Source organism: Coturnix japonica, chromosome 25 (genome assembly GCF_054131305.1).
Source record: "Coturnix japonica strain WE chromosome 25, WE-NBRP24, whole genome shotgun sequence".
Lineage (NCBI taxonomy): Eukaryota > Metazoa > Chordata > Aves > Galliformes > Phasianidae > Coturnix > Coturnix japonica.
The window spans coordinates 7,393,460-7,421,004 of NC_140687.1; the positions used below are offsets into that span (position 1 = coordinate 7,393,460).

At 42.1% G+C, this 27,545-nt stretch overlaps 1 protein-coding gene, 1 long non-coding RNA gene and 1 pseudogene across 3 annotated transcripts in view; all 3 read left to right on the forward strand.

The window, feature by feature from the left end:
- Positions 1-2,979: 2,979 nt before the first annotated feature.
- LOC146756878 (uncharacterized) lies at positions 2,980-7,510 on the forward strand. Its single transcript, XR_014937171.1, has 2 exons — positions 2,980-5,353; positions 6,411-7,510. It is a non-coding gene; the product is annotated as an uncharacterized LOC146756878 (long non-coding RNA).
- A 1,498-nt stretch (positions 7,511-9,008) lies between these two features.
- LOC146756879 (uncharacterized) overlaps positions 9,009-27,545 on the forward strand; it is a 38,805-nt pseudogene continuing 20,268 nt past the window's right edge. Inside the window, exons 1-13 of the transcript XR_014937156.1 lie at positions 9,009-9,381; positions 10,330-10,444; positions 10,700-10,873; positions 10,985-11,091; positions 11,517-11,654; positions 12,399-12,547; positions 17,789-17,822; positions 17,903-17,972; positions 22,392-22,542; positions 24,118-24,146; positions 24,248-24,311; positions 24,400-24,435; positions 27,256-27,341. The product of XR_014937156.1 is annotated as an uncharacterized LOC146756879 (transcript). The remainder of the gene's footprint in view (positions 9,382-10,329; positions 10,445-10,699; positions 10,874-10,984; positions 11,092-11,516; positions 11,655-12,398; positions 12,548-17,788; positions 17,823-17,902; positions 17,973-22,391; positions 22,543-24,117; positions 24,147-24,247; positions 24,312-24,399; positions 24,436-27,255; positions 27,342-27,545) is intronic.
- Positions 19,222-22,364, forward strand: LOC146756880 (uncharacterized). The gene is made up of 4 exons (XM_085523852.1): positions 19,222-19,278; positions 19,643-19,827; positions 20,606-20,753; positions 21,638-22,364. Exons 1-4 carry the CDS (start codon positions 19,248-19,250, stop codon positions 21,793-21,795), a joined length of 522 nt encoding a protein of 173 aa, XP_085379978.1. The 5' UTR covers positions 19,222-19,247; the 3' UTR covers positions 21,796-22,364.

The following is a 27,545-nucleotide window of genomic DNA, read 5'->3' on the forward strand; positions in this document are numbered from 1 at the left end:
GCTGTTAACATCCTTCAGGAGCCCCTTAGGCCCCGTGTTGGGTTCAGGATCAGCAGTGCTGAAGGAGAAGCACTGCAGAGGAAGGATCTCCTGAGCAATCATTGACTTTGTCTTCCTTCTTCCCAGACTGCTGCTCCAGCCCTGCCGGAGGTCAGCCTGCTCACCAAGGCTGTAGAAGATGACACTGAAAAGTTCATCTTGGAAATCTCAGGAGGGGAAATGGTAGCAGAAATTGACTTGGACCTGGAGAAGGATGAGGATGATCTCCTTCTTGAACTTTCTGAGATGATTGACAGTTGAACTGCATAGTAGTTATTATAGTATGTTTAAAAAAACAAAAAACAAAAAAAAAAAACAAAAAAAAAACCCCTTTAATTTAATAAAAACCTTTTCTTTTTGGTTGAATACCCCAGGGTGGTACTTTACTAAAAGAGTCTTTGCAATAATGAGTCATAAAGCACAGCTGAACTGGTAAAAGATTGGCAGACTGCATTCCATTGTCCTGAGTTTTCCTGCTGGTCAGAGTTGAGGTCCTGTCCCTGATCCTGGTTGGCTCCTTTCAGCAGCAAGAGAAGAAAGCAGTGGGGATCTGTGCCCTGGGATGTGCCCAAGCCTCCAGCCTGGCACCCACCTGCCTGGTGCTGCCCCTGGCACGTGTGGTGCTGGGATGAGGGGGGAGCCCAGCGGGTTCTCCCTGCTGCTCCCTTCAAACCAGTGTGCGAGGTATGACCCACTGACGCCATCACCCCGGAGTGGGGCACAACGCGGTGCCAGCATCATCATCTCTGCGGGCACTGCAGCGCAGTCAGCGCGGCTCGGGGGCGGGGGGGGGCAGAAAGGAGTTGGGAGGGAGGGAGGAACCTCACAACATCCCGCAAACTGCCCCGGTGCCAACACCGCCCACCGCCCGCCGTCCCCGCACCGCAGCCCGCGCTGCCACCTGGCGGCTGTCCCCGCAGCGCTGCCGGGGGTTCCAGCAGCCGGGCCGCCCCCAGGATGGGACAAATGCGGGGGCAATTAAATTGGATGGAGGAGCCGGAAGGGACCGAGCGGGTCCTGAGCGCTTCAGGGCTGCCCTGAAGTTAAGCACCACATTCGGGGCATTGTCCAAACGCCACTCGGTCAGTGACGGGCTCGGGGCATCCACCACCCCCCAGAAGGGCCCGTGCCTGCGTTGGACCACCCCCACGGCAAAGACGCGTTTCTCAGCCCTCCCCCGCTTCCATCATCAGTTACGGACAGCTCTGTGCCATTCCCCTGCTTAGGAAGCCACAACGAGCAACGGGACGGATTCTCAGCCCCATCTCCTGCAGCTCGGACGAGCCGGGGGTCCTCAGCCTCTCCTACAGGATGAACCTCGTAGCCCTTACCAGCTTTGTCGCCTCCTTGCGATGCTTTCAAGGACCTTTTTGTAGGGTGGAGTGCCCCAAAATGCACTTTGCTCCCTGAGCTGGCTCACTGAGCCCAGGCAGCTGCTCAGGTACATCCCAGAGCCACGGGGACATCCCTGCAGTCCCTGAGGACCCTGTTCCCATGTGCTCACTTCCTCACAGCACCCACGGCACAGAAGGACAGGATGCACATCAGGACGGGCGGCTCCCAGCTCTGTTCTTCCCCATAACAGTCAGCACTGCTTTGTCTCTTCCTTTCAGTAACGCTTTATTTGTGAAGACAAAGAGGCGAGGAACAAACACATCCATCGGGAAACAATTCAAACCAACGTACATCATGAGAGCGAAATAAGTTACACTATTTACAGGAACACATCGAGGGATCAAATATTTGTACACACCTTGACAAACCTAGAGCGCAGTGCTGGGCTGCACCACCCAGCAGAGAAAAAAAGCCTTCACCAACAGGAGTTGGGCTCTGTACAACAGCTCTGAGCAAGAAAAGGCACCTGCTGCTGTGTGGGATGGGCTGATGGAGCAGGCAGTGCAGCACTGCAGAGCAGGGAGCAGAGTGCAGGGTGGTGGTGGGATGCAGAGCAGTGAGCAGCTAAAGGGGCAGAGCTGCTCCACTGGGAATGGGGACAAAGGCCCGGGGTGGCAGGAAGGTGAAGGGCAACGCTTTGCTGGAAAGGCCTGGGGGGGGAGTGGGACTGTGCTGGGATCCCTCACAGTTGGGGTGGGAGCAGCACGGGGAGAGAGGGGCAGCTGGTGGGAGCCCTGGGGAGGGTGATGCTGCCTGCAGGATGGAGCAAAGCAGGGGTGAGCACGCTGCAAGGCAAGGGGACAAGTGACAGGTGCTCTGTGGGATCGTACCTGGAGCCCATCCAGTGTGGGATGGGAGGGCATCCCTGGGAGCAGACTGCCCAGGCAGGGAGCCCAAAGCAGCTGTGCTTTTGGAGGCGCTGGGGAGGAACAACGCATCCTTGTGCTTCTCGCAGCTGGCCAGGCTGGGGACAGCCCTACAGCCTTGTCTTTTGTGCCGGGAGAGCTGCAGCTCCCTGGAGGGGCTCACAGTGGTTGGTTTGGGGGCCCAAACATTTGGACTTCTGGGTCAACTCCAGCCCTTGTGTGCAAAGCTCAGCTCCAGGCAGTGCAGTGCCCTTAGCAGAGCATGAAGCTGGCTCCTGTGTGCTGGGAGGAGGAGATCCAGGAGCAAGAGGCAGAAGCCAGGAAGAAGAAGTCCCCCAGCTCTCAGCAAAGGAAGGAGCTCCCTCCCTGGACAGCAGTTATTATCTCCATGCTTGACACCACCAAAGGCACCGAGGGAGAAGCAAAATTAGGTGCACAGAGGCTCAGAGACCACAAGAAAGCAGTGCAAGTCCTGAGCCCTAAAGGAGCACCCAGCACAGTGCGAAAGGACGGAGCCCATCTGCAGCCCAGCCCTGAACCTTCACCCTCTGTGGCCAAAGCCCTCAGCCCCAGCACGGGGCCTGCAGGCACCGTGCTCTGGGGCATGGAACAGATGGCAAAACAGGCAAGTGCAGCCCCAGGGCCTCCTGCTGCCTGCCCACAGGAAGAGGCAGGGCAGCAAGGGAAGGATCTGAAGAAGCAGAGGCCAAGAAGCCACGCTCACTGGACTGCAGCTGAGTTGGGACTTTGTGCTTTAGCATTTGGGGGACCTGCCCCCCCAACCTGACAGCATGGCTCAGAGCTGCCCCCCCACAGCCCCCTGTGATGGGGAGCAGGGCAGAGCTCTGTGCCAGCTTCCTGGGGCTGTCCTCATCATGTTCAGTGCCTGGGACAGGATCTAGATTGAACTGCATTTTGGGGACAACAACTCTTAACAGCATTACGAGATTCAGTTTAACTCAGATTGCCTCGACCTCAGGCAGAGGCTGTTACAACACCAGAAACCCTTGAGCGCCCCAGCCCACCCCCAAAATGAAATCAATGACAACAGCACCCAGCTTGAACCGTGAGGTAGCTACACCAAATCAACACACACCCTCCATCTCCCCAGATCAACACCCCCCCACTCTTCCACATGGGAGATACCGACCTACACAGGTACTGAGACACCAGTACCTATGGTACACCCAGCTACAGCCACACGAACGCAGACATACACATCCCAATGGAAAAGAACAGGCTGAGAGGGCAGCGTTGCCCCCACCTCCCAGTGCTGTGCGTCACAGGGCAACCATGGGGCCTGTGATCCATCCTGCCCAGCCCCACAGCACAGGGCTCAGCTGTGACCCAGGAGCAGCCACCATCCTGTCCATGGCAGGGTGACCCTGCGCATGCTTACATCCAACTAATTGGGACCTGAAAATATAACCATGCATCATTTTAGAGGAAAGTGCACGCTAATAGAACTAAATTTGATAGTTTATTCTGTTTTCCAAGCAGGTGTTCCACTTGGGCTCTATATCATGCACTGGCCATGCGGATGTGGTGTACAACTGGAAGAAATCCTTCAGACCCTGAATGCAGGAGAGAATCTGTGATGGGTGAGAGAGGAAAGGTGCACTTTGAAGCAGGGAAGGCCCTGCTGGCACAGCCTGTCGCAACCACCACCAACACGGTTTGCTGTTTCTCAAGGGTCAGTAAGTAATAATGCCCCTAGTGATACTCTAGTACATTTGTCCTCTAAAATTGGTTCTGTTTGACATGCTATTCCATTAAATTGCGCGATCATTAATCAATTATTAGCCCGGATAACTCAGTCAGTAGAGCATGGTTATGAGCATCTTAAAAGCATTTATTGCACAAATTTTAGTGGTCATTAAAAAATCAATGTATCAGAGTATATGAAAATTGAAGACTTTTCCAAATCAGGTACAGATTAACACAATGGGACCCTCACAGATTTATTTTCAGGTTGCAGAAACTTAGGTTGCAGTACAGACATATTTGTTCTTTTTAGTGGGTTTAACAGTAATGTTGTTATGTTGTATTTGACTTGTCTCTTTTTTCACTTTTAGAGTATTGTCAATCAAGGCCTTGATTGGGTTATCATAGTTATGTTATTAATATAAGTAGTGTTGTTATTCTATAGGCAGTATCTTGAAATTGTTGTAATACAAGAAGAATTTTATGGAGCAGCAGCCATGGATCAAGATAAGGAGTTCACAGAGCAGCAGCTACGGAGCAGGATAAAACTACATGAGAACTAATTGAACAAATGAACTGAATTGCTTGTTAAATATGGTTAGTCGGTCGGTAAACTGAGCCTTTTCAGCCTAAAAGAAAACGAGGGAAATGTAGAGAGTGTTTTTTACAGCTAGTTAGCTGGGAAGGGTCGTAAACACGGTGCAGTTAATCAAGCAGCCATAACACCTGCAAGGACAGTGAGAACAACAGGATGCCTTGGGATGGTGAGAAACTAGCCATGGTTCTGGGAACTCAGCAAGGGAGTAGCTTTCAGGATGATAACAAGAAGCTGCAAAGATACTTGGGGATGGTATGTAATTGGGAACCAATGATGAGCTCCACTTTTGCAATATGTATGAGCTAATTATCCGTATTATAAATGTACACGCAGCCAAGGAATAAACGAGATTAGCTGATCATATGTCAATGACAGGTGTGATCGTTTGCTTTTCTCCCGCCGTTCTGCAACAGGTGCTGTTCTTTAGAAAGCTCTGCCTGATTATGCACATCTCTCTGCATAGAGTTGGGCTTCTTTTGACAGAGGGCCCTATTACAATCTTGAAAAAAAACACAGAACATGATAACTGGAAAACTCACGTTGTAAAGCTAGATAACACCAATTTTTAACAAAGCTTGCAGCTGCACTTCCCCACAGAGAGCATGGCAAAGCTTTGATGACAGGGCTTAACAGACTTAGGAAAACTCACTGCAAGAGACTGAATGTGTCTCACTTTGTCCATTCTTCATAGGTGCCCTGCCCGCAGCAGGAGCAGAGCAAGAGGAAGACTGAATCTCCCCAGTACTCTGAGGTACTTTCTCTGAAGGATGTGCAGGGACCCCTGTTGGCTTGCTTACTTCTTGGCTTGCTTACTTCTAGGCTTGTCACCTCTGGACCCACCTCCCTCTGCTGCTGCCTCTGCCTTATGCTTCTGAACAATGAGACCTTGAAATACTTAAGCTCTAGGCCAGCTGTTCAAGGTACATAATGCTGCTAGCAGGCCTGGGTGCTTTTCACAAGCTGGAGGGGCAAAGCAGTGTGTTAGAAACAGCCTTCTAGTGGATACACAGAAACACTTTGCTCCCCCTGCAGGTTTCTGCACTGAAGCTGACATGAACCTAACAGTGGATGAGCAATGGGTATTTCTGAATTCTCCCCATCCCTGATTCTAGGAGGAGCCCAAGCTCCTGCCTTCAATGCCCAACTGTGAATTGGCCCTTTTGCTAAGCTTGTGCCACATGAAAGACTGCAGCCGTATTGGGGATGTTTAATGTAAACAGGCACCAAATTACACGACAACACAAGCCATATACTCACATCAAAGCTCTGGACTCTGAGGTTTCTCCATGTCCGTCCTAAGTTTCCACGTAGTTCCCAGAGAGTGGTGCTCAGGTCTTTGCTGTAACAACCCAGAGTGGAGAGCTGATTCCTTCTCTGGGACATTTCTGTAGCTCAGGATGCTTCAGCGTGCACTCAGCTATGACAGTGACTGGGAAGGAATGGGGCTGCTGCATTCCGTGTCTGCTCCTATGAGCAGCTTAAGGTTACAGTGGGGGCATGAGCTCAGGTTGCTGTAGCACACTGAGCATCGTTTCAGCAGGGTAGATTCAGTGATATGAAAGTTGGTTGCCTTGTTTTACTAACCTGTAATTAGGAGGGCTGCCAATCAAGAAGTTGCTTTTTCCATGCTGGGAGAATTGTGTGCATGTTCCTTTCAAAAAGCTATTTTTTGAATTCTAATAGAAGGGAATGCAATGAAGTAACGTGAGTTTTTGAAAGTAGAAGTTGTCAGTTTCCCTCCATAAAGACTGCTCTTTCAGAAGTTGTGCTCTTGTGAATGTCCACAGCAAGGCCTGTCTCTCTTTCAGGCTCAAGGCTGGAAGTGACAGACTGGAAACCACAGCTCAGCAACAAAGCAAAACGAATGAAGCCCCTCAGGACAACCTTCAAGCCTTTGCTTCAGTAAGCTAGTTAAAAACCTCTGTGGGTTTTGCAAGCTCCTGAGACTAGTTAAGTAATTCTGTGAGGAAAATGCATGATGACATTTTCCTGGAGGGCCTAGGAGAGCTGAATTCCCAAGCTGTGCTGACCATAGGCTACTCTGAAAATCCTGCCATTCGTTATTTCCCCACGTTTGTGGTTTTGAGACTTGCCACGATGCTATGGCAAGCCGTAGTTAACACTAGAGAAGGTAAGGGTTTACACTAACATGCTGGTGTAAGTATTTTCAGGTTTAGATCTGCTTTAGTTGTGGTATCGAAGACCTCAGGCTGCACGTTAGACATTCCTCCTGCATTAGAGGTATTTGCCAAGTTTGTAGAACTGCACAGCACTGACTTGAAGTGTCTCACTGTCCTTAACGTGGTTAGAGTTGTTATAAAATAGTATTTTCATCTGAGGCCTATGAGAAGCAAATGATTCATGGATTTGGTCTGGGGAGGTAGGGAGGTGACTGCAGGCCCTGTGCTGTACTGATACTGGCAAGAGTGGCAATAAGGTGTGAACTTCAGGAAGAAACACTGCATATACAAAATAACAAAACTTAATTTTTAGTCTTTATTATTAAAGCATGTAAAAAAGAGACCAAAAAACCCACAAAACTAGTGGGATATGTGATCTTGTTTCTGTGAAACAACCACATGAGGCTGCTTTAATGGCAGTGATTGCCATTCTCAGTGAGAACTCCAGGTTTTGATCACAGTTTTGATGAAATTTTACTCTTCCTGTGCTTCAGCCTTGAAAAACAGTCACTCACAAATGTATTTACTGCCAGAAGCGGTGACACAAGTAAGAAGGAGGATATTTCTCTCTGGTAAAATGAGACTTGTAGAGGTCTGGTAGAGAGACATGATCAAACTTTTAGTTGCAACTCCATATATTCCATTTGAAAATCTGCAAGTCATGTATTTATGTCAACTGAAAATGGAGTCATAAAGAAAGCAAATAAATGATATATTTTTTTTTTCAATCTTGAAACCTATTCTTAATTTTCATTGTTAAAATGGGAAGCATAGCTGCATCTTTTTCATTTAGAGTAAGCCAAAAGGAATTCTTTCAGCATTATCAATAGAAACTAGCTGTTAATCCAGCTGAGGATTAACAGACCATGTGCATGAGATACAGTGTGAGAGCTTCAGACTGGACCAGGAACAAGCAAAACTGTATTTAAGCATACACATTGGCTGCATAGGGAAGCAAGAGTGTAACATCAAAAGCACCACCTCAGCTCCAGCTCTCCAACCTAGACAGAGCTGGAGCTGCTATAGTCTCTACCTGCAACTGCCCAGTTCTCTTCAAAGCCCTGGAGCAAGCAATGCAGAAACATGCTATCTGCCCAGCCAGATTTCCCAGCTTGTAAACACATCAGCTGCAAATCAGGCGTAGTAAATCACCTGTGGATACTGATAGGACAAGGGGAATGGTTTGAAACTAAGGCAGGGGAGGTTTAGGTTAGATATTAGGAGGAAGTTTTTCACACAGAGGGTGGTAACTCACTGAAACAGGTTGCCCAAGGGGGTTGAGGATGCCCCATCCCTGGAGACATTCAAGGCCAGGCTGGATGTGGCTATATCCAGGGGGGTTGAAACTAGATGGTCATTGTGGGCCTTTTCAATCCAGGCCATTCCATTCTATGATTAAAAGATTCTATGACCAGACAACACGCAGCACAGAAGCCTTTACTGCCATTGTTACTCTTCAATAAGCAAAATACACACAGTGATTTAATAGGGGAAAAATAAAGACTGCAAAAAGAGAGCTTCAGACTGCCATTTTGTACCTCAGAGCTGCAAGGATTGTGAGCTAAATTATCCAGCCGTATTGTTATGTCAAAGGAAAGGTGAGTCTTTAGCAGACTAACCCAAATGCCAATGCTTACGCAACACTTAAGCCACACTTAAGCCCTTACTTGAAAATCTTACTGTGCTACGTGGATCTAGTACTGGGTAAGAGAAGAGGAATCACCTCATGCAGACAGCAACAGGAATAGCAATTGCTCAATGGTTCTTAGAGAAAGCTCCAGATTATCAAAGAGAACACACTGAGAATATGAGGAACTGTGACAGGAAATACCAATTTCTGAAGAAAAATAAAAATTAAATGGAACTATTTGTTTTTAACAGGAATGAATTAAAAATATTATTCAAAATCACCCATATTAAAGATTTAATAAACAGTATGAACAAAGGTGGAGGGGGGGAGGGGAAGATGGGAAAACTGAAGACAGAAAGCTGACAACTGGTTTAGTAACAGGTTAAAAACGCGTGCTTTGAGATCCCTATTAAATAATACCCACAAGTAGGGCAAGAAATAACCCTGCAGACGGTTATCCCCGTGACTATTCCAAAGGCAACGGCCCCAGGACACACCGTTGCCAACCGCTTTCTGAGGCAGCCGAGCCTACAGACGCGCACACTCCTGCTCTCCGCGGATGTGTATCCTCTTGATATCGCTTACTATCGCTTCATATCGCTTAGTAGCGCTTAATATCGCACGTATAACGCATACGTGGGGCTCCCGGCTCCGGCTGGGAGCCTGAGGCTGCCCTGCAGCCTGTGGGTTGGGCCGCGGCTTCCTGAGCGTGCGCCGTGTTTCCGCGTCCTGCTCGGGGCTCGGCCCGGCAGAGTTTTAAGACGACATGAAGAAGATGCTCAGCTTCGTAAAGAAGAAAAAACGGGATCCGCCGCCTGGCAGCGCCGCCTCGGCGTGCTCCGCCGGTGCGTACGAGATCCGCCGGAAGGAGCTGACCAAGCTGCACCGAGGGGCCGCCGCCGGAGACCTGGCCCTGGTGCAGCAAGGACTGAAGAAGCACGACATCGACGAGCGCGACAAGGCGCAGCGGTAAGGGCGGCGGGCCGGGCCGGGATCCCCGCTGCATGACCTGGGCACAGAGGGCTGCTGTTAACGGGGGCCGCGCGTGGCTGGGACGGCCGGTAGAGGCCGCTCCGATGTGCCCTCCCGGCCTGGATCCCTCGTAGGGCTGCTCGGCATTCCTCCGAGCTGAGAGCTCTGTTGGGGGCTGGTGAGAAAGGGCAGCGATAAGGCTGCTGGCTTCATGAAGGCTTTCTTGCTTGCGAAGCTGATGGTGGTTCCTTTAGGTTGTCATATTCCCCAGTGCTTGGTAACGGCTGCTTTTGGGTGAGGAGGGGCTCCTGCACAAAGTTGTGTTTGTTACAGTTAAATTACTCATTCGAGCTCTTTGCGGTACACTGTGCTAAATAAATAATAAATACAGTGCTCAGATCAATATTGTCAGGCTTCTATTCGGAGGTGAAGGATCTTGTATACTTATTTGGGAATTTCTCAGTGGGGACAGTCACCCTCGAGTTGTTCCATGTCTGTGACAAGGCATGATGAGTTATTTGACGTTCTGCCTGTTATTTCGTCCTCATCTTCTCTGCCTTGGAGGAAGCTGGTCTTATGGAGGGTACTCATCAGCCTGCCCGTGATGGGAGCTGTTAGGACAAGAGGGAACAGCCTCAGCTTGCACCAGGGGAGGTTCACGTTGGATGCTAGGATAAGCCTCTCCAGAGAGTGGTTGTGCACTGGAATGGGCTGCCCAGGTTGGTGGTAAAGTCACCGTCCCTGGAGGTGTTCAAGAAACATGTAGATGTTGTACTAAGCGACATGGTTTGGTGCACACTGGTAATGGAATAAGCTTGTTTTTATTTGATTTTGTTTATTTTGGGAGGTAATTGGGATAAAGAAATGCAATTTGCCCTGTTCATGTACCACAGAGTGAAAATATTTATTTAGCTGTCTGTTTCAATTTACACGTTTCACTTTTAGGACACCACTGCATCTTGCTTGTGCAAATGGACGTGAGGATGTCGTTACGTTTCTAGTAGAAAACAAGTGTAAGCTAAATCTTTTTGACAGTGATAACAGATCTCCACTGATGAAGGTAAGTAGAACATACTATGTTGCTGCAAGTAGGAATTATTGATTATGTATTAAATGATGTCTTTCCAGATTCTTTAAGTAAGTCTGTGTAGAAGCATGCATGCTGTAATCAGTGTGGCTTTGGCATGTGCTAGCTAATCTTGGCAGATGCTTTTATATTCCAGGAATGGGAAGTTGTAGTAGTAGTGACACAGTGAAATATGACTGCTGGAAATTTTACCTTTTTTTTTTTTTTTTGTGTGTGTGTTGTTTCCAGGCAGTACAATGCCAGAAAGAAAGATGTGCAGTGATCCTGCTAGAGCATGGTGCTGATCCGAACCTGGCAGATGCTGGTGGCAACACTGCCCTTCACTTGGCTGCTGTAACTCCTAACACATTTCTAGCAGGGATGTTAATTGAGCACAGTGCCCGTATCAATGCTCAGAATAAGGTACATTTCAAGATTCAATAGAGAAGTTCAAAAAGTTGCATTGATATTTTTATTGTAGATTTTTTGTTTGTTTCTTTTGATTTTTAACTTGAATTATTTCTGTTCTTTCAGGACGGATGTACTCCTCTTACTCTTGCTATCTCTGAAAATCACAAAGAAATGGTAGAGCTCCTTCTTAAAAAAGGAGCTGATGTTCACACTCGAGATCCGTGTGAAAGGTGAGGAGATGGTCTAAACTCTGCAGGTCACCTTAGTTGTCTTCAGGTTGGACTGATGGGAGGGATGGGAATGAGCATTGAAGTAGAAAGACACAGAGAAAGAGCTCGTTGAGTGACTGGCGAAAGCAGGTCTCAGCTTGGCAGGTGACATGCATTATTGCATGTTTTCTGCATTGAGAACTGCAAGAAAACATTGTTTCTGGTAGCCGCTGTGGCAGGAAAATTGCTATTGTGCCAGCAACATTGCTGTTATGCCAGAGAGAGTTTTTCAAATTGATGCCAAGTTTGTATGCAAGTGTTGTTAATATGGAAGCTTTTTTTTCTGTTCATAAAGTGATTTTCTTTGAGATTGAGCAAATGGGAATTAAAATAATTACAATGTCTGACTAAATTGTATGGTTTGTCTTGTATTTTGGATGCTGTAGAACCCCACTTATGACTGCAGCAGCCGGTGGGGAGCTTAAGTTGGTAGAAATACTTCTTCGCTATGGTGCTGAAATTTTCCATAAAGACGTTAATGGATGGACAGCTGAGGACTATGCTATTCTTCATGGAAATGCTAGGTAAACTTTTAAATTTATTGCTAGGTTTTTAGTTATCAGTGTTGAGTTTGAACCTTTTTGGTAACAGCACCAAGTTTAACGGTGCTAGTTTGAAGATGTGTTCATTGACATCCTCTCACATATACTGTTCATGTGTCTGGTGTTAATTTGAAAATTGAGAAAAGGGCTTCTGCTCAAAATTCTCTGTAAGATTTCAAGTGTTTGTTTCTAAGCTGATGTCTGCCTGCTATACACTATTAAAATGTGTCTGTAGCCCACAGACGCAGAAGTTCAACTTGAAAAACTGAAATGTTTGTAAATTCTTCTCAAAACAGAACCCTTGTTATTACTGTCTTCAGTTCCACTGACCAGGAACCACCTGTTTTGTTTCAGAGGAGATCTAGCTGTTATTTCTTTTGTTAAATTACTAAGCAGTTTAACTCCTCCTACACATAAGTATTTTACCCATGGGTGTTCATTCATAAGAGTGGTTGTATTTGTAAAAACTGGACTGCAAAGGGTACCGAGCAGAAGTAAATAACTTCATAGATCTGGATGTGCATCTATAAAATAGATGTGTCCATTATATTTGAGTATGTTACGGTTTGCAAAAAGTAGAGTATGTTACACTTACTGAATATGAAAATTGTTTTGGCTATGGTTATGTTTAGGATGGATAGTATAAGGCTCTTATTATCCCATTAAGTGTTTATGTAGCTATGGGATTATTTTTCCCAAATGCATTTCCTTTTTTGCTCTCCATAGTCTTAGTAAAACACTGGCAGAATATGCAGACCATGAGAACGCAGGGGAAGCTTCTGCAGGTGCTAAAGGAGGCATCCCTGTGCCAGTGACTCCTCACCAGGCAAGAGCTGCTGGCTTTACGTTGAGTGCAGCTGCTTCGAGCAGAGGAGGTAGGATACTTAACTGTGGTAGAGCTAATGGGCAGAATCGTGGTGGCCCCTTCCTTAGGTTGGTTTGCATCTTTTAAATTCACCGTGCTCAGTGTGGACTTCAGTGGAAGCATCAGGTGGACTGTAATAAGAAGTGTTATGAATGTGTTTGCTTGCTGCTAGTTTACACTGCATCTCCACAGGCTGTGGGGACAGTTGTGATTTGTGTGCACTACATCCATCTGCTCATACAGTTGTCACTTTCAGCACATCAAGTTGCCCATTTATTTAAATTGTCCCTTTAGCAAGGGGGAGGAGGGAAGAGAAGAAACAAAATAGGTTAAAGTAGCCTTGTTTTATGGGTGTGCAATTTTTCTTAGAGATGATCATTTAGATTGTTGTTCAGAAAATCCAATTGCAAAAGCTGTAGTTTCATCCCAAATAGTAGTTTTATCTTCTGTAGCAGCGAAGCAGCAGATGAATTGCAAGAAGATGCATCTTTTGTTGATTACCACTGGATTTCTGTCACTTTGTTTTAATTTTAATAGTTTCACCTGCATAAAGCTCCTTTTTTGGGAGACATAATTTCTCACCTTCAATTACAATTGCTTTTGTTTGTGTTGTGGAGACGTAACAAAAATTGTCTTGGAAAAATAACTTCATAAGCAACAACAGTACATTGTTTGTATACACCGTATCTTTTTGGACATGGTTTGATTTATAATCAAATAATGTTTTTTTCAATTACTTTTATTTAAAAAAGAAAAAAAAAAACAACTGAGAAAGACTTTGTGATCCAGAAAAACTGTTACATTTTCTCATTGCCTTGTAAATAAAAGAAATACATTCCTTCAATGAATTTGTAAAATCCAGGCAGCGTTTATAAGCTCAAATTGCCCTAAATGAATCTTAGAAAGTTGCTATTTTAGTATGAATGAGATTGCCTTGCAGTTTACGTTTCAAGCCCCAACGTACGAGGTTTTATTTGTTCCTTATTTTTAAGGGTTTTGTGAGAATCATGTGTCAGATGGGCAGCAGACTGTTCAAACACAAGTCATTACTTTTTTATTATAAAGACTGAGAAATATGATCAAAGAATACATGGCATATTTTTTCTTCCTGGACTTATCCCAGATGGAAGTATAGATTTTAGACCCAAGTGATGTTGCCTTTGACTTAGGAGCAGTTACTTTGAACTAGAGAGTGGTTGAAAAAGTTTCTTCGTAGCTTGGTTTTGAAGTTTTGTTTGCTTGTTTTTCAGTGGGGCTCGATACAGTTGGTTTAATCATTGAAATACTTTTTTTTATCCAAATCCACTCAGTTGCTACCTTCCATGCACGTAGATATTTGCTCTGGTACCCCATTGTAAGGACTAACAGGCCTGGGTTAATTTAAAATATGTGATTTGAGGGTTTCTTCTTCCAAGTAGAGGGTACATTTAGACTAGATATCAGGAAGAAATTCTTTACTGTGAGGGGGATGAGACACTGGAACAGCTTGCCCAGAGAGGTTGTAAATGCTCCCTCCCTGCAAGCATTCAAAGCCAAAGGTGGATGGGGCTTTGAGCAACCTGGTCTAGAGGGAGGTGTCCCTGCCTATAGCAGGGAGTTGGATTTAGATGATATTAAAGGTCTGTTCCAACTCAAACCATTCTGTGATTCTCCCTGTGCTCAGTCCCTTAAAGATGACACCAGCATGAGGAGTAGGAGGGAGCAGAGAGAAAGTTCAGTAGCGTAGTAGAAACAATATTGGAATTAATTCTGCAGTCTCTGATTGCATCCACACCCTGAATCATGAGAGTCCTTTTAATATGCCACAGTAACAGTCTTAAAAGTGTCCTTTAGAGAAGCCGGGATGTTGAGAGAGAGACCAGAGAAATACCCACTTTGGAATTCTTTTATTGTCTTTTGCTCTTCTGTTTTATTTTTCTGCTATCTAAAATTTTGACCTTATCCTTTCTGCTACTTTTGTACTTTCTAATTAGAAGAGGAGATTCTGAAGAATGTTGAACAGGTCAGCATTTTTCAACAAGTTTGCTCATGATTATTTGGATGTCAGAACATGAACCCTTTTATTAATCACGTACAGATTGGCTTCCAGAACGTATTGAATGACCGATCTCTTAGATTTTAAGTAACAATTTCTTTTTGAGGAAAACAGTAGTTGTGCTATTTCTGTTTCTAGTATGTTTGCAGTGACAGTATGTTTGGCCACTGCAGCACATACTAGTGTATTGTTCAGCGTTTCCCTGAGTCATTTGCAATTGGACTTGATAATCTTTTCCAACCTTAGTGTTTCTATGATTAGAGGAATTGTCTCAGCATTGTAAAACTCTTTACAAAAGTAAATTATCACTTCTGTGTGATTTTTATCTCCTGAGGTCAGATAAAACTTTTCCTGTATTCCCTCTTAAGGAAACAGAGAAAAGCCAGAAGGGATGAGAAATCATCTTGAGGTTCTTTTCAACCCAAGCCATCCTATGATTCTTTTAAACTTTCTCTTAAGTGTATGTTTCTGATAGTAGCTGTTTTTCCACAGCACTGCATGTGTATGTGATAAAATCCATGTAAGTAGGACAATCTTCTGCTCCAGAGAAAAGTAACAGATTTATTGTGAAAGAATTTGATGTCAAGGTAGTGTTCCACAGTTTCTCTTTTGACACACAGATGTACACATGCACACAAATGCATGTCATAGTCACAGCGCATTCTCCCAGTGCTGTAGCTTTGTGTGTGTGCTTTTTGTATTTTCCAAACTTGTGAGATTCCGCATTTATTCTGATGTCATTGTTGTCTGTCCTTTCCATGCCTTTCCCTTAATGGATATAGAAATGCAACGGTCCCCTGAGCAGACTCTGAGAACAGGAGAATCGAGTGAAGGTATTCATTCTGCACAGCAGTATTTTAAATACCACACATGTCTTGTGATACACAAATACTTATTCATCATAGGTGCTTATTATCTTGCAGATCTGTATCTTGATGATTTAAGATCTATGAGTTAGAGTGGATTTTGGGGCAGCTTTTGTTTCTTTGCATGTTTTGCATGAGTCCCTTATTACTGAATTCAGCATTTGCTTTTATCACTTGTGATAGTGTTGGTTTTGGGGTTGTTTGTTTTGTAATCTGTTCTCCTCTTGCTCAGAAATGGTGATATAGGCTTCAGTTAAAGTGGAAACGGGTCCCTGAAGACTAGATCTCATTTCTGTGTCAGTGCATCATGGCTGTGGTTTTGGTCTAGCTGAAAGCTATCTCATCAAATTCCTGTCTCGCCTTCTAAAGGATAGCAGGATCATTGGCAGTATTTATATGTTGAAAGCAAAAGTATAGGTAATTTAATGAGCTGTTTTCCTTACTTCTAGTGGTACTCATTGAAGATGTAACTGAAGTCGTTCGTCCAGAGTTTAACTGTTCCACACAGCAGCAATTTTCTGTTCTGCGTGGAAAGTTAGCAGATAGAGTCATAGTACTGAGTTAGTTATTTAGCTTTACATACAGCAGGATTCCATTAGCATTTAAGAATATTCTGTGTTTTCTGTAGTGGAAAACATCAAAAATCAGATTGTTAGCATTTGAACCATTTAAGATGCCCTCAGATGGGAAGTTTCAGCCTCTAGCTTTTTTCTCCATGAGATTTCTTTGAACATTTATACTGTACTGCATCTCAGAAAGCTGTGTTCAGATCAGGGAATATTCTCGCATACTGTGTTTAGGAAAGGCAAAATTTGTACACTCATTTGTAGGTTGTTAGTAGTAACCCTTCTTTTTGTTATAATATTTAACAGTTCAGAAACTTCAGGAATTATGATTTCTATGTGGAGATCAGATATGTCTGTTTTCCCTTCTGTGCTGGGAATCAGAAAGTACTTCTATTATGTTTTAGTTGTTAAGAGGTGTTAGCGCTTCAAAAATTGTGTTCCTAGACTGCAGTTTTCATTAGAACGGTGACCTGAAGGATTTACTGCAGGGCGCTCTCATCAGGGTTGCTAATGATCTGAAGTAAGAGCAATTGTTGGATATGCTTCAGCACAGAGCTGGCATTCAGAGGGACTTCAATGAGCCAGGGCAATAGACTGGCAGGCATCTTAAGAAATCCATCGGGGGCAAATACCAAGACCCATTTGGGGTGAAAAAGCCCCTTCCTACAAAACATGATGGGACTGCACGGCAGGGGAGCAGCTCTGCTGAGAAAGGACACAGACCTGTCTGAAGGCAAGCTGAGCATGAGGCAGCAGGGTGCTCTGGCAGCTAAGGGCTGCAGCTTGCACTGTGCTAAGAGTAGCAAAGCCAGGAGACTGAGAGAAGCGATTGTCAGCCCCTGTTTAGCACTCACTTGACTGTGCCTTGGCTGTAATTTTGAGTTCCTTCTACGTGAGAGGTCGATCGATCAATAGCAAGCTAATTCTCTAGGGAGCCATCATATTTGTGAAGGAGTATTTGCCCTGTGAGAGAGGGCTGAGAAAGTGGACTTACTCAGCCTGAAGAAGAGGCAGCTTTGAAGGGCCCTAACTGCAGCGTCCAATGCAGATGAGAAGACAAAGCCAGATGCTTCCCTGTGATACTTGACAGGAAGCGAAGATGGCAAGAGGTATAAATGGAAGCAAGATGGTTTCTAGCTGGAGATGAAAAGTGTTGCCGTGATAAGGATGGCAAAATAGAGAAGTTGTGAACCTTCTCTTGGAGGTGTTCAAGACTAGACTGAATAAAACCCTGACCAACTTTTCCTGACCTCAAAGCTGAGCTGGCTTTAAGTAGTTGGCTGAGAGACTTCCAGAGATCCCTTTTGACCTGACCTATCCTATAGTCTTAGGTGTGAGTTACTACCTTCACTGAACTGATAAAAACTTGGGGGTGTAGTATAGCATGCCCTGCTAATGCTCCTTTTGTCTCAAGTATATCATTTTTTGATTCACTGTAGAGAAATGCTGGTGATTCTTCTAGCTAGGGATAACCTATAGCTCCTGAGTATCCTGAGTAGCTTTTTGATTTTCTTTGTATTTATAAATATACTTTATATTTATTTATAATCCATAGCAAGGTACGGCAGCAAAAAAATGGTAGATATTGTAGATATGTCTGATTTGTTTTTCAGTATAATTTGAAAAAGCATTTGTTTTGTAAATACTTTCCTTCATGCTGTTCTTATTGAATTGGCCACTTCAGCTTCTGTACTCTTATGAGCTGTTTTCATGTTAAATGTCTGTATTGGTTCATTTTTAGTATGCAAAATCTAATCTCAACATGTCGATTTATAATTGAACAGCAATGGATGACTTTTTCGAAGGATACTCAACCAGGTGAGTCTTATAAAAATACCAAATGCTTATTTGAGGAATTATTTGAGAGGACCAGTACTTACTTTTCGTTGTTTTTGAAGTTCTGAAAAAGAGGGCAGTAATGGCACCTGGAATAATTCTGAGGAAGAAGAACTGGATTTTACAGCCAAGGTATGGTGCCTTTATGGGAAAATAGTTGTGTCACTTCAAATAAGTGATTTGAAGGCAATTTCCTATGAGATAAAAGGAAACTCTTTTTCCAGCCAATTCTTTTTTTTTTTTTTTTTTTTTTTTTTCCTCCTTAAGAAGAGTCTCTCATCTGCCAACCTTTCTTCTGCTGTAAGTTTTTCCTAAAAATTGTTGCTTTGGCAGAACATGCAGTAGATTTGTGGTTTGAGGCAAAAGAGTAGATATTAAGATAAACTACCACATTGTATTAGTTGTTCATTGAGTGAGATTTGCCAACCCTAGGAATTGATAAGTTAATAAATAACCTGTTCTGTTCTCTTTCAAACTTCACAATTGTTTCCCCTAATTTACATGATAGGATGATTAATGAAAAAGAACACGATAATGAAAAAGAACATTTATTTATCAAAATCTAGTGAAATTGTTCATCACCTGGTTCTCTTTCCTTCCTCACTAGGTTCCTCAAGTGTTCGATACTTGAGTTGCTCAAATAATTATTCTTTCTTTCTTTTTTCCTTCTGTGGGATGACATTCCGTGCTTGTATATAATCTCACACTGCATGACTATCTTCATTTTTTGAATATTTGGATTTTTCTCTTTATAAGCTCCATGTGCTTATCCTGCTGTTTTTATGAATGTTCCAAAGGATTACCAGTTTTTTCAATGGCGTCTGGAGTATTTAGTCTGTTGCACTGGGATTCTGCAGTGATTAGGAACTTTAGTTTGTTAGTTCAGCACACTCTGTAATGCTGGAGATGTAAGCATGTGTACTTTAAAATTTTTTCTATTTTCTTACATTGATTTTAGGGGAAGTGATTCAAATTTCTAGCATTATTTTGAAATTTACAGATATTTCACTAAGTGGAGTTATATTAACTAATTTATTCTTCAAGCTTCAGGAACTTTAATTGATACTTGAGTTGTGCATACTTACAAGTAAGTAATCGCGAGTGTAGTTGTATTTTACCAATGGATTAAAATACCTTTTTAGAATTGTTACGCATTTACAGATAGTTTTGAATAGTCACTGACTTGTACACAAGAGGAGAGGAATGTTTGTGTAATTAAAGTTGAAGGATCTAGCAAGTATCTGAGTCCTTTCAAAAGGGGACAGCCTGGTTGTATTTACTGTTCAAGATTTGATGTAAGTAAAGGATTTGCTTTAAAACAAAAAAGCAAACAAAAACAGATCAAATAATTCTTTTTAAATGTATTTTTATTTGCAGAAGCCACAGAAGCCAAACTTGACATCGTTAATGAATGTTCCCCAAAAGTTCAGAAATACTGGTAAGTTATTTGGAAAGTACTTCATAATACAATGACATCCAAAGTAAACTTACTAAGTAATTTCATTTCGGTTTTTGTTGTTGTTGTTTTCACTTGGCTGTAGTAATTGAGGAAAGTAGTGTTATAAGAACAGAACAGATGGTCATGTCAGAATAAAATAAGTAAGATAATGGAAATGACCATACTGAGTCCCCTCCTAAGCCTTTGTGTCTGATGTGTCCTTCTCCCATCCTGCCCTTACCTGGCTTCTTTTCCATACAGTCCCAGATGACTACTTTCCTGTGTTTTTAATGGGTAAAATGCCTGCTGCTATTTATATAACCCATTTGATTCATATTCCTCTTTCCCTTTCTCATGCTTTAAGGTGGTGGTGATAGTTCTAGAATTGAAATTCCTAAGTCACAGAAGAAAAGCCTCAAACAAAAAAAACCAACAGGTGCAAATCTGAGCAGAGGAGAATGTGGAGAGTTGTTGAAACAAGATGTCTCAGATTCAAGCAACCTTGAGGAAGATGAATTGGTGGAAGAGGAAGAAGGGCAGTGCAAAGAGGTACATAATAAATTCCATGAAACACTAAAACAAGAAAGTGAAAACCTGGGCCTAAATAGATATGAGGAAAATCTATGGGCAGCATTTCCCTCAAGCACAAAAGTAAGTGTACAGGGATGATTCAATTGGAAGAGTTTGTTAAGGGTAATACAGGTAAGCGACAGTAAACTATTTTCCTGTTAATACTCAATCACGTATCTGTATTCAATCATTGTATTTTGATACTGAAAACATCTTGTTCATAGCCAAACTCAGACATTATTTTCAATATTTTTATTATGAGATTGGAGAGTTTTGGAAGGAGAAAGACAGGAAACTTCATTCTTTCTGGAATCTGTGCACTTTCTGTTATGTAAAACTGAGGGAATGGATAATATCCATTAGAAGTTGTAGCCATTTAGTAGAATTCATGAGGTAATGACTGGAAATGAAGAAACAAAAGGAAGTTTTGAATGAAATTGAGGGCAGGAAACTAGTGAAATTGTGAGATATGTAGGCAGAAAGAAGACTTTCTGAATAATATCAATGAAACTGCATTTAGATTGACACAAGGAAGTGCTTCTCAGAGGTTTTGCATAGCCAGAGATGAGGTTTACAACATGAGGCACTGCAGTTTAATTGTGCAGATTCCCACTAAAAATTGTAGGCCTTTAGAAACCATGTTGCACTTTGCTTCATTTAAGTCTTACCCAAGAAAACCGTTTTCCAAGTTGTTAATGGGTGGTGAAGTAGATATTGATTTCTGTGCTTTTCAGCTGTTTTGGTCAATCTGTTTTAGAAGGAGTCACCTAAATGGAAAGAAGAACAGGAGAAGGAAGATACTAGAAGGAAGCTGCAAACGACAGTTTTGGGGGATGTGAAACATTCTGTTTCTAGTAATAAACATCAAGTCCGTAAAGTTTCAGAAGACACAGCTTATGCGAGAAGTGAGTTTAAATACGATCCTGATTGCTCCTCTATAAGTATTAATGTTCAGTAAATAAAGTAAAATGATGATTATCCTCAAAGATGATAAACTTTCCTGTTACCTGTGAACCCTAGCCTGCTGTGGTAGAGAAGGTCTGCAGCTTTTGTTTTTTTTCGTTCTTACCTAACGGTCACAAATGGTGGTGCTGGATTCCTAATGATTACGTATGATGCAAGTTTCTTTATTAATTTTGTTGCTGTGTTCTCCTTGATGCCGTCTGAACAAAACAAGAAGCTAATCTAATCTATCTTCTGTGTGACAATATTGTTTCCCTTTCCGATGCTACTATCTGATTGAAAAGCTGTGGTTTTTCAGGGCTTCAGCCAAAAGCAGACCTGAGTCAAACTCAGAGAAGACTCTTCCAGTACCTCGACTTGTTCAGTTGTAGAATGTAGGAGATCTCTCTTGTGCTACACCTTTGTGGGCTTGAGAGCATGACCAGCTCAGAGAGAGTTGGGTAATTTGGCATAGACCCCAGGGTGTGAAAGCAGAAGATACTATTTCCATTGTCTGACTCCAGAGCACTGCTTGTTGCAGTAGACTTCTTCGGAGCATGTGTAGCTATTGGTCAGATGCTGCACAGAACATTGTCCAAACATGGTGAACGTAGCCATGTCAGCTGTCCTGCTTGGGCATCTTCCGCTGGAAAACAGATGAAGAGGAGTGAAGAGAATACTGTGATGTGACTGGATGTAAAGTTACCCTTGAGTGGGACTCACTGTTTGGTTTGTTCTTTGCTGTAGAATTACTGCTCGTCTTTCAGATCCTTTATTTGACTGATGGGGTATAAAAGTGTAGTGCAGTATATTTCTCAGTGTCTGTATTTCTCCTTTTTTTTTGTAGAAGCCCAACCCACAGTAGGAGCAGAGAAAAAGGAAGAGTCTGATTCTCCCTGGGATTCTGAGGTACTTTCTGTGAAATGTGCATCTCCCCAGTCTGTGGGAGAGCCAGATGAGAACTACGTGAGAGCTTGCCTTTGCGTTGAGCCCTGCCCCTCGTGAGGCTTATTTACCCCATATTGCTGCTGCTCTATGTCCTGTATCTGAGGGTCAACGAAATACTTGTAGTGTAGGTTCTGTGTGGAGATAGTACTGGGACAAAGTTAGGTTAAGCTTCTTGTATTGGCCCTTTGGTTGCAGGATTTTGAGTTGATTTTCTAGCACAGTAGTGAAACAGAATAACTACTTCCTCTCTAGCCTTTGTTGTTGGGAAAAAAAACTGATTCCCTACTCCTTTCTTAAAAGTACAAGATTTTCTAGATAGCTTAATCGCTATCAGCTTTGCCTTTTTGGCCTTTAAGCAAATCAAATCTTGCTTTTGCAACGTAGTGATGCACTCACTCAACATTGTGGGACATGTGTCCCAGCAATGTAGGCTGATATTTGAATGCCAGGTGCAAATTTGATGCCAATGTTCAATCAACACAGAGCTGCAGCTTCTTGTTCACAATCAACATCTTGATTTCCTGTGTTAATTTCTTGTGTGGCTCTGTGATTTGCCAGCCTTAATCAACATTATGGAATAGTTTAGATGAATTGTGAGGATTTTTTTGCCCTTTTATTTAAAATGCAAAAGCCTTTGTTAGATTTTATTTTAAAAAAATTGTTTTGTACAAATTCTTACGCGTATGTACTGTATTGTACAGCCGTGTTCTGAAGGTCCGAGGAAAGCATCTCCTCCTGTGTTTCTCCCACCTGCAGTTGAACATGGAGTACGCTTGCAGAGTGTTTCAGGGGAGCACAACAAGGGTAACTATCTGATAGATTGGATTTGTCTGTGTTTATAGACAAGTGAACTTTTTCTTTTGTTTTCCTTGTTAGTCCTGTTGTTCAGTGAGTATGTGCTGTAGCAATGAAGTGCTTGGCTGATGTTAATTAACAGCAGTGAACACTGAACTTGCTGGCCTGCTTGATTAGTCCAGGCGGTTCTTGCGTTCATTATGTATACTTTTTGGATATGTATTTGTTCGGGTGTTTTTCTTTGCTTTAAGTGGTTCCTTAAAGTGGTGAGAGTGGTATCTGGTTTAAGATTTATCTGTCTGAGGATTTGGATATTTCTGGATAATCAGCAGAAGAAAAATATCATTTGGTTAATCTTTTTGTTTGTTTATTTAATTTTTTTTAGTTTCCTGTTTTTCTTTAAAAACTAAAATATGTGGGCAAATTCTTGTTATGTTGCTGCGGGTTTCCACCTGCAGCTCATGGCATTTGCTTTATGACCATCCTGATTGATCATAAGTGTGCTGGAAAGTTTTGCTATTGGAATAAATCTTTTATCTTTTTGAGAGTGCTTTGGCAATGTGGCTTATAATATGGATTCAATGACATAGCCTAAAAGGCAAGTCCAATTTTATTTTTGTAAGCAGACACCAAATCTTAGCAAGCTTCTGGAATCCATAAATCAACTTACCAATTGTCTTTAATGTCTGCTTCATATGATTCTGCTAAGCTTGAAATCAGTGTGGGAGGGGGGAAGAGGTGACTGTGGTAGTCTTTCTAATGTATTTCCATGTTACTTGACCACCTAGTGTTCGAAAATCAAGTCTTGATGATTTGTTTTTAGTATTTATTTAAATCTAAAAATTATTTTGTGGAACAATTCGTAGAAGCATTTTGTATGCTTGTTTCATTAATGGAGTCGTAAAGTATAAGATGACTGCAGCACAGGGCAGTAGGTTGTGTGAGTTAGGAAATAAGATTTGACACTAAACTTGAAAAAGATTTGGAATAACGCACATGTTGTGCATTACAACCAAGCAATGTTTGTATCATTTATTTCCTTGCAAACTGATCCAGAGAGGTCAGTTGAGAACCAGATTGTTTTTACCTCATTGAATGACGTTTGTATGAGGTTGCTGTGTCTGTACCCTTGCTCTCCATAAGCTGTTAATGAGAAAGTAGCCTCAACATTATGCACTGCTAGAATAGAAGTAGTCATAGTTCTGCTGGGTTCTTTCTTGATTGGTCATTAAGAAGCCAAAGCTATCTGCTCTAATTAATTTTTCCAGAAAGCAGAATTCAGCTTCCAAAAGGAACAAAATATTTTAATCTTGTTCTCTTAATAGACATGACTTAATGCTTCACATGAATTGTTGTCATTCTGTGATTTGATTCTTTTTTTTTTTTTAATAAAAGTTGGATGATGGGAATTACTCTGTATTTCTTATATACTACTACAAGTTCTGTGTGATAAGATAATTGGATATTAGCTATTTCACTCTCAGTGAAGTAATTTGTGCAAGAAACAATTACAGAGCCTACTAATGTAAAGAATAAAAGATATCTTCAATTAAATAAAATAACGCTTTCATTTTTCATCTCCAGGCTTTTCAGAGAAACCCAGTAATTTGCAGGTAAATGCTTTTCATTGAAATCTACTTGTCCTGCTCATTAATGAATATGTAGTTACTTTGAATGTATGGGTGTTTATTTTTCATTGGTTTGTCTTTCATAGTTAAAGGTTTCTGCAGTTTTAGAGATGAATGAAACATCTTCAAAAACAGAAAAGCAAAAATCAGGTAATGATGTCTTTTATATTCTGATTTTAGCTTCAAAATCTTTCTGATAAGCATATTTAATTAAGCATTTGATTCATTTGTTTTGCAGATCCACAGGAGAAATTGAGTGTAGATGATATTGAAGGTATTTATAAATAGTTGTTGTTTTTTTTTTTGTCATGTCCCTTTGTGGGCAGATACATTGTAGTTGTAAATTCTTCATATTAAATTAATGTTTTGCTAGCAAGATGTTATTTCAGCAGCAGATTTAATGAAATATGGCTCTATCTTTGGGTGTTTTCTCCACTACAGCTTCATTCAACATTTGTAAACATCCTTCTACAGTGTAAGGTTCCTCCAGCATACCTGCTATCATCACCCCTTGTCAGGCAGTCCACATTTACTCATTTCCTTCTCATTGCCAAATATACCAATCTGCAGAGGAGCAATAGGGGTCATGTCCTGTGTCTGATTCCTGGCTAGGGTCTGCAGATAGAGCTGTCCAGGAGCTGCAGGTGGGACAGAATGGGTGATTCACAGGCTTATGCTTCATTAGCATGATTGATTATTTACCTGGCTTTTTCTTTGCCTCTCTGGCAGTTGTATGAAAACATGTATTACATATGCTCTTCCAAAGCCATCCTCTCATGTTTTGTTTAAACTGGCCACTGAGTTTAGAGCTAGTGGAAGGACATGGGAAAGAGAGTGTAGGTGGGAGGTAGTGAGTGGAAGTATGTTGGCAGGTATTCCTTTTGGTTGGGAAAGATAAATAAAAGTGAAGCAGCTAGATCATTTGTTATACATGGGAGAGAGTATATCTAACCTCAATGGGTTCTTAGTTTCTTAATTCTGATATATGTGAATTTAAGTATTTGTTAGCGAGATACAAAACAGTTCCCTATTAAGGTCTTAGAATTTCTACAACGAGCCCTGAAAATTACAAATCAGGTGAAAACCTATATAAGCAAGCATATGAAGTAGATGATTAGATAAGAGTTCAGAAAACTATTGCAACTTCTAAGTATGGAATGGAAATTGCTCCAAGCTGTTTGACATCCATGTCTTGGGAAAAAAGGTACTGTTTCTTTTGATGACAATAGAGGTTAAACTTCTTTCTAGAAAAAAAATGTACGTGTGTTTGCATAAAGAAAAGGAGATTCTCTACTGCAGTGATATTGTTTTTGTAAGATGCACAAAAGGTGGTTAGAATTATTGAATTATAGAATTGGGCTGGAAAGGACCTTTAAAAATCACCTAATTGAAACTTCCCAGCTGTGGGTAACCTGTTGCAGTGCCTCATCACCCTCATCAAGAATTTATTCCTTATATCTAATCTGAACGATCTTTTAGTTTAAAACTGTTACCCTTTGCTCTGTCACTACAGGCCATAGTTAAAAGTCTTTCATGTAAGCCCCCATTAATTATTGAAAGGCCATCATATGGTCTCTGCAAACTCTTATATTCCCCAACTCTGTCAGCTTTCCTCATAGGAAAAGTGTTCCAGTCCTCAAATTGTTTTTTGAGACCCTTCCATGGACCTGCTCTAGCCAGAGATTTTTTGTGCTGGGGGCCCCAGAGATGAACTCGGTGCTCCTGGTAGGGTTTTGAAAGAGTGGAGTAGAAGGGGACACCACCTCTCTTGGCCTGCTGGCCATGCAGTGCTTCTTTTTTTGTGGCCCAGGGTGCAATTGGCTTTTTGGACTGCAAGCATGCATTCTCAGCTTATATGTAATTCTTCATCCAGCATTATCCCCAAGTCCTTTTCCACAGGACTGCTCTCAGTCTGTTCATTGTCCAGCCTGTGCTGAAGCTGATGACTTCCCAACCCAGGTGCAGGATCTTGCGCTTGGCCTTGCTGAACATCATAAGACCTGCTTCTGTAGGCTGTCAGTATCTGTCTGAATGCGATCTCTTTTCACTAACATATCAGATACACCACTTGGCAGCACTTCCCTGTCTACCAAAGAATCCATCCATGATATTTCTCCAATTTAGAGAGATGAGCTCTCTAGGTAGCTAACATCAGTTGCTATTTCTTTATCCTCCACTCTAGTCACTCCATAATAGAAGGTTGTCTGGGCCTTGGAAAGTACCTCCTTTCTTAAACTCTTTAAAAACAAGTGTGATGTTTCCCTTTCTCCTGTTACTAAGGGTTTTACCTGACTGCCACAACTCTTTAAATATGGTGGATAGTGACTTAGCAACCTAATTTACCCATGATCTTGGAGGTCTTTTCCATCCTTTGTGTTTCTGTGATTCTGTGAGTTCTTGTTTTGTCTGTTTTATGTAGTCATGTGAAATGTAGTCCAGTGATGGTGTGGGACGTGGCAAAGTTAGATAGGAAAAACAGTCTTTTCATAGCTCATTTTATGTCATCATTTCATGTATTTTCTGTTCATCCATCCTCGTGTCTGTTTTTTTTCTATAATCCATGTATTTGCTCAAAGATCAGGTATTAAGAAATATATGTGAAAGTTTGTCTCAAACTCCTATGTTTGGGTTTCAGCAAGCTGTATTTCTTCTGCAGAGTGTTATAATTCCTACGGTACAAGTATTTCTAACTCTAAAAGGGTTAAACGAGACCCTTTGTGGCACAAAACAAGGAGAAATGAAAGTAGCTAGAGGAATCTAGCCGATTGCTGTCTAGCATACAGTGTGTCATGTATGTATAAATATAGTTCTACATGTAAACCATTTGAGATTCTTAAAGGTGTATTTCTGACTGATTTTCATCAAATTTCCCTTAGGAATGAAAGGGAAAATGCCCTGAGAGGGATTAGTTCGCACAGAGGCATCTTCAAACTGTTTTGTAATATTATGTTCAAATCGTAAATAATCATACGCTTGAGAGGCTGTGTTAGTTTGTGCTATTTTCTCACAAATGCAATGATTCAGGATGTACTCTAGGTATAATTAATTTGTAATAAGTCATGTTCGTTATAAAGATGTAATTTTTTCACTGTAGGTGAGCGCTCAGAATCTACCGTTCATGTGTCGTCATCAGCTAAAAAAGAGATGGTCAAGGATGCCACTGAAAACTTTGGGAGGCAGGTATGTGAAACCAAATATTGTGTTTTTCCTTGCGTGCAATTCTGAGAAACAGTGCAGTCATGTGGTGGGTTTTTTGTTTTTTCCTATGCAAAATACATACTCATTTGGGAGCAAAATTTTATATCATGTGATTATTTCTTTGACAAAACACGCCAGATTTTCCTCTGTGTATTAGAAAGATTAAGTAAAAACCTGAAATATGAT

Coding starts and splice junctions, on each gene's coding strand:
- LOC146756880 (XM_085523852.1), top strand. CDS start 19,248: ATGAATGTTCCCCAAAAGTTCAGAAATACTG. Junction 19,828..20,605: donor AAGAAGGGCAGTGCAAAGAG/GTACATAATAAA, acceptor AATCTGTTTTAG/AAGGAGTCACCTAAATGGAA. Junction 20,754..21,637: donor AGACACAGCTTATGCGAGAA/GTGAGTTTAAAT, acceptor TTTTTTTTGTAG/AAGCCCAACCCACAGTAGGA.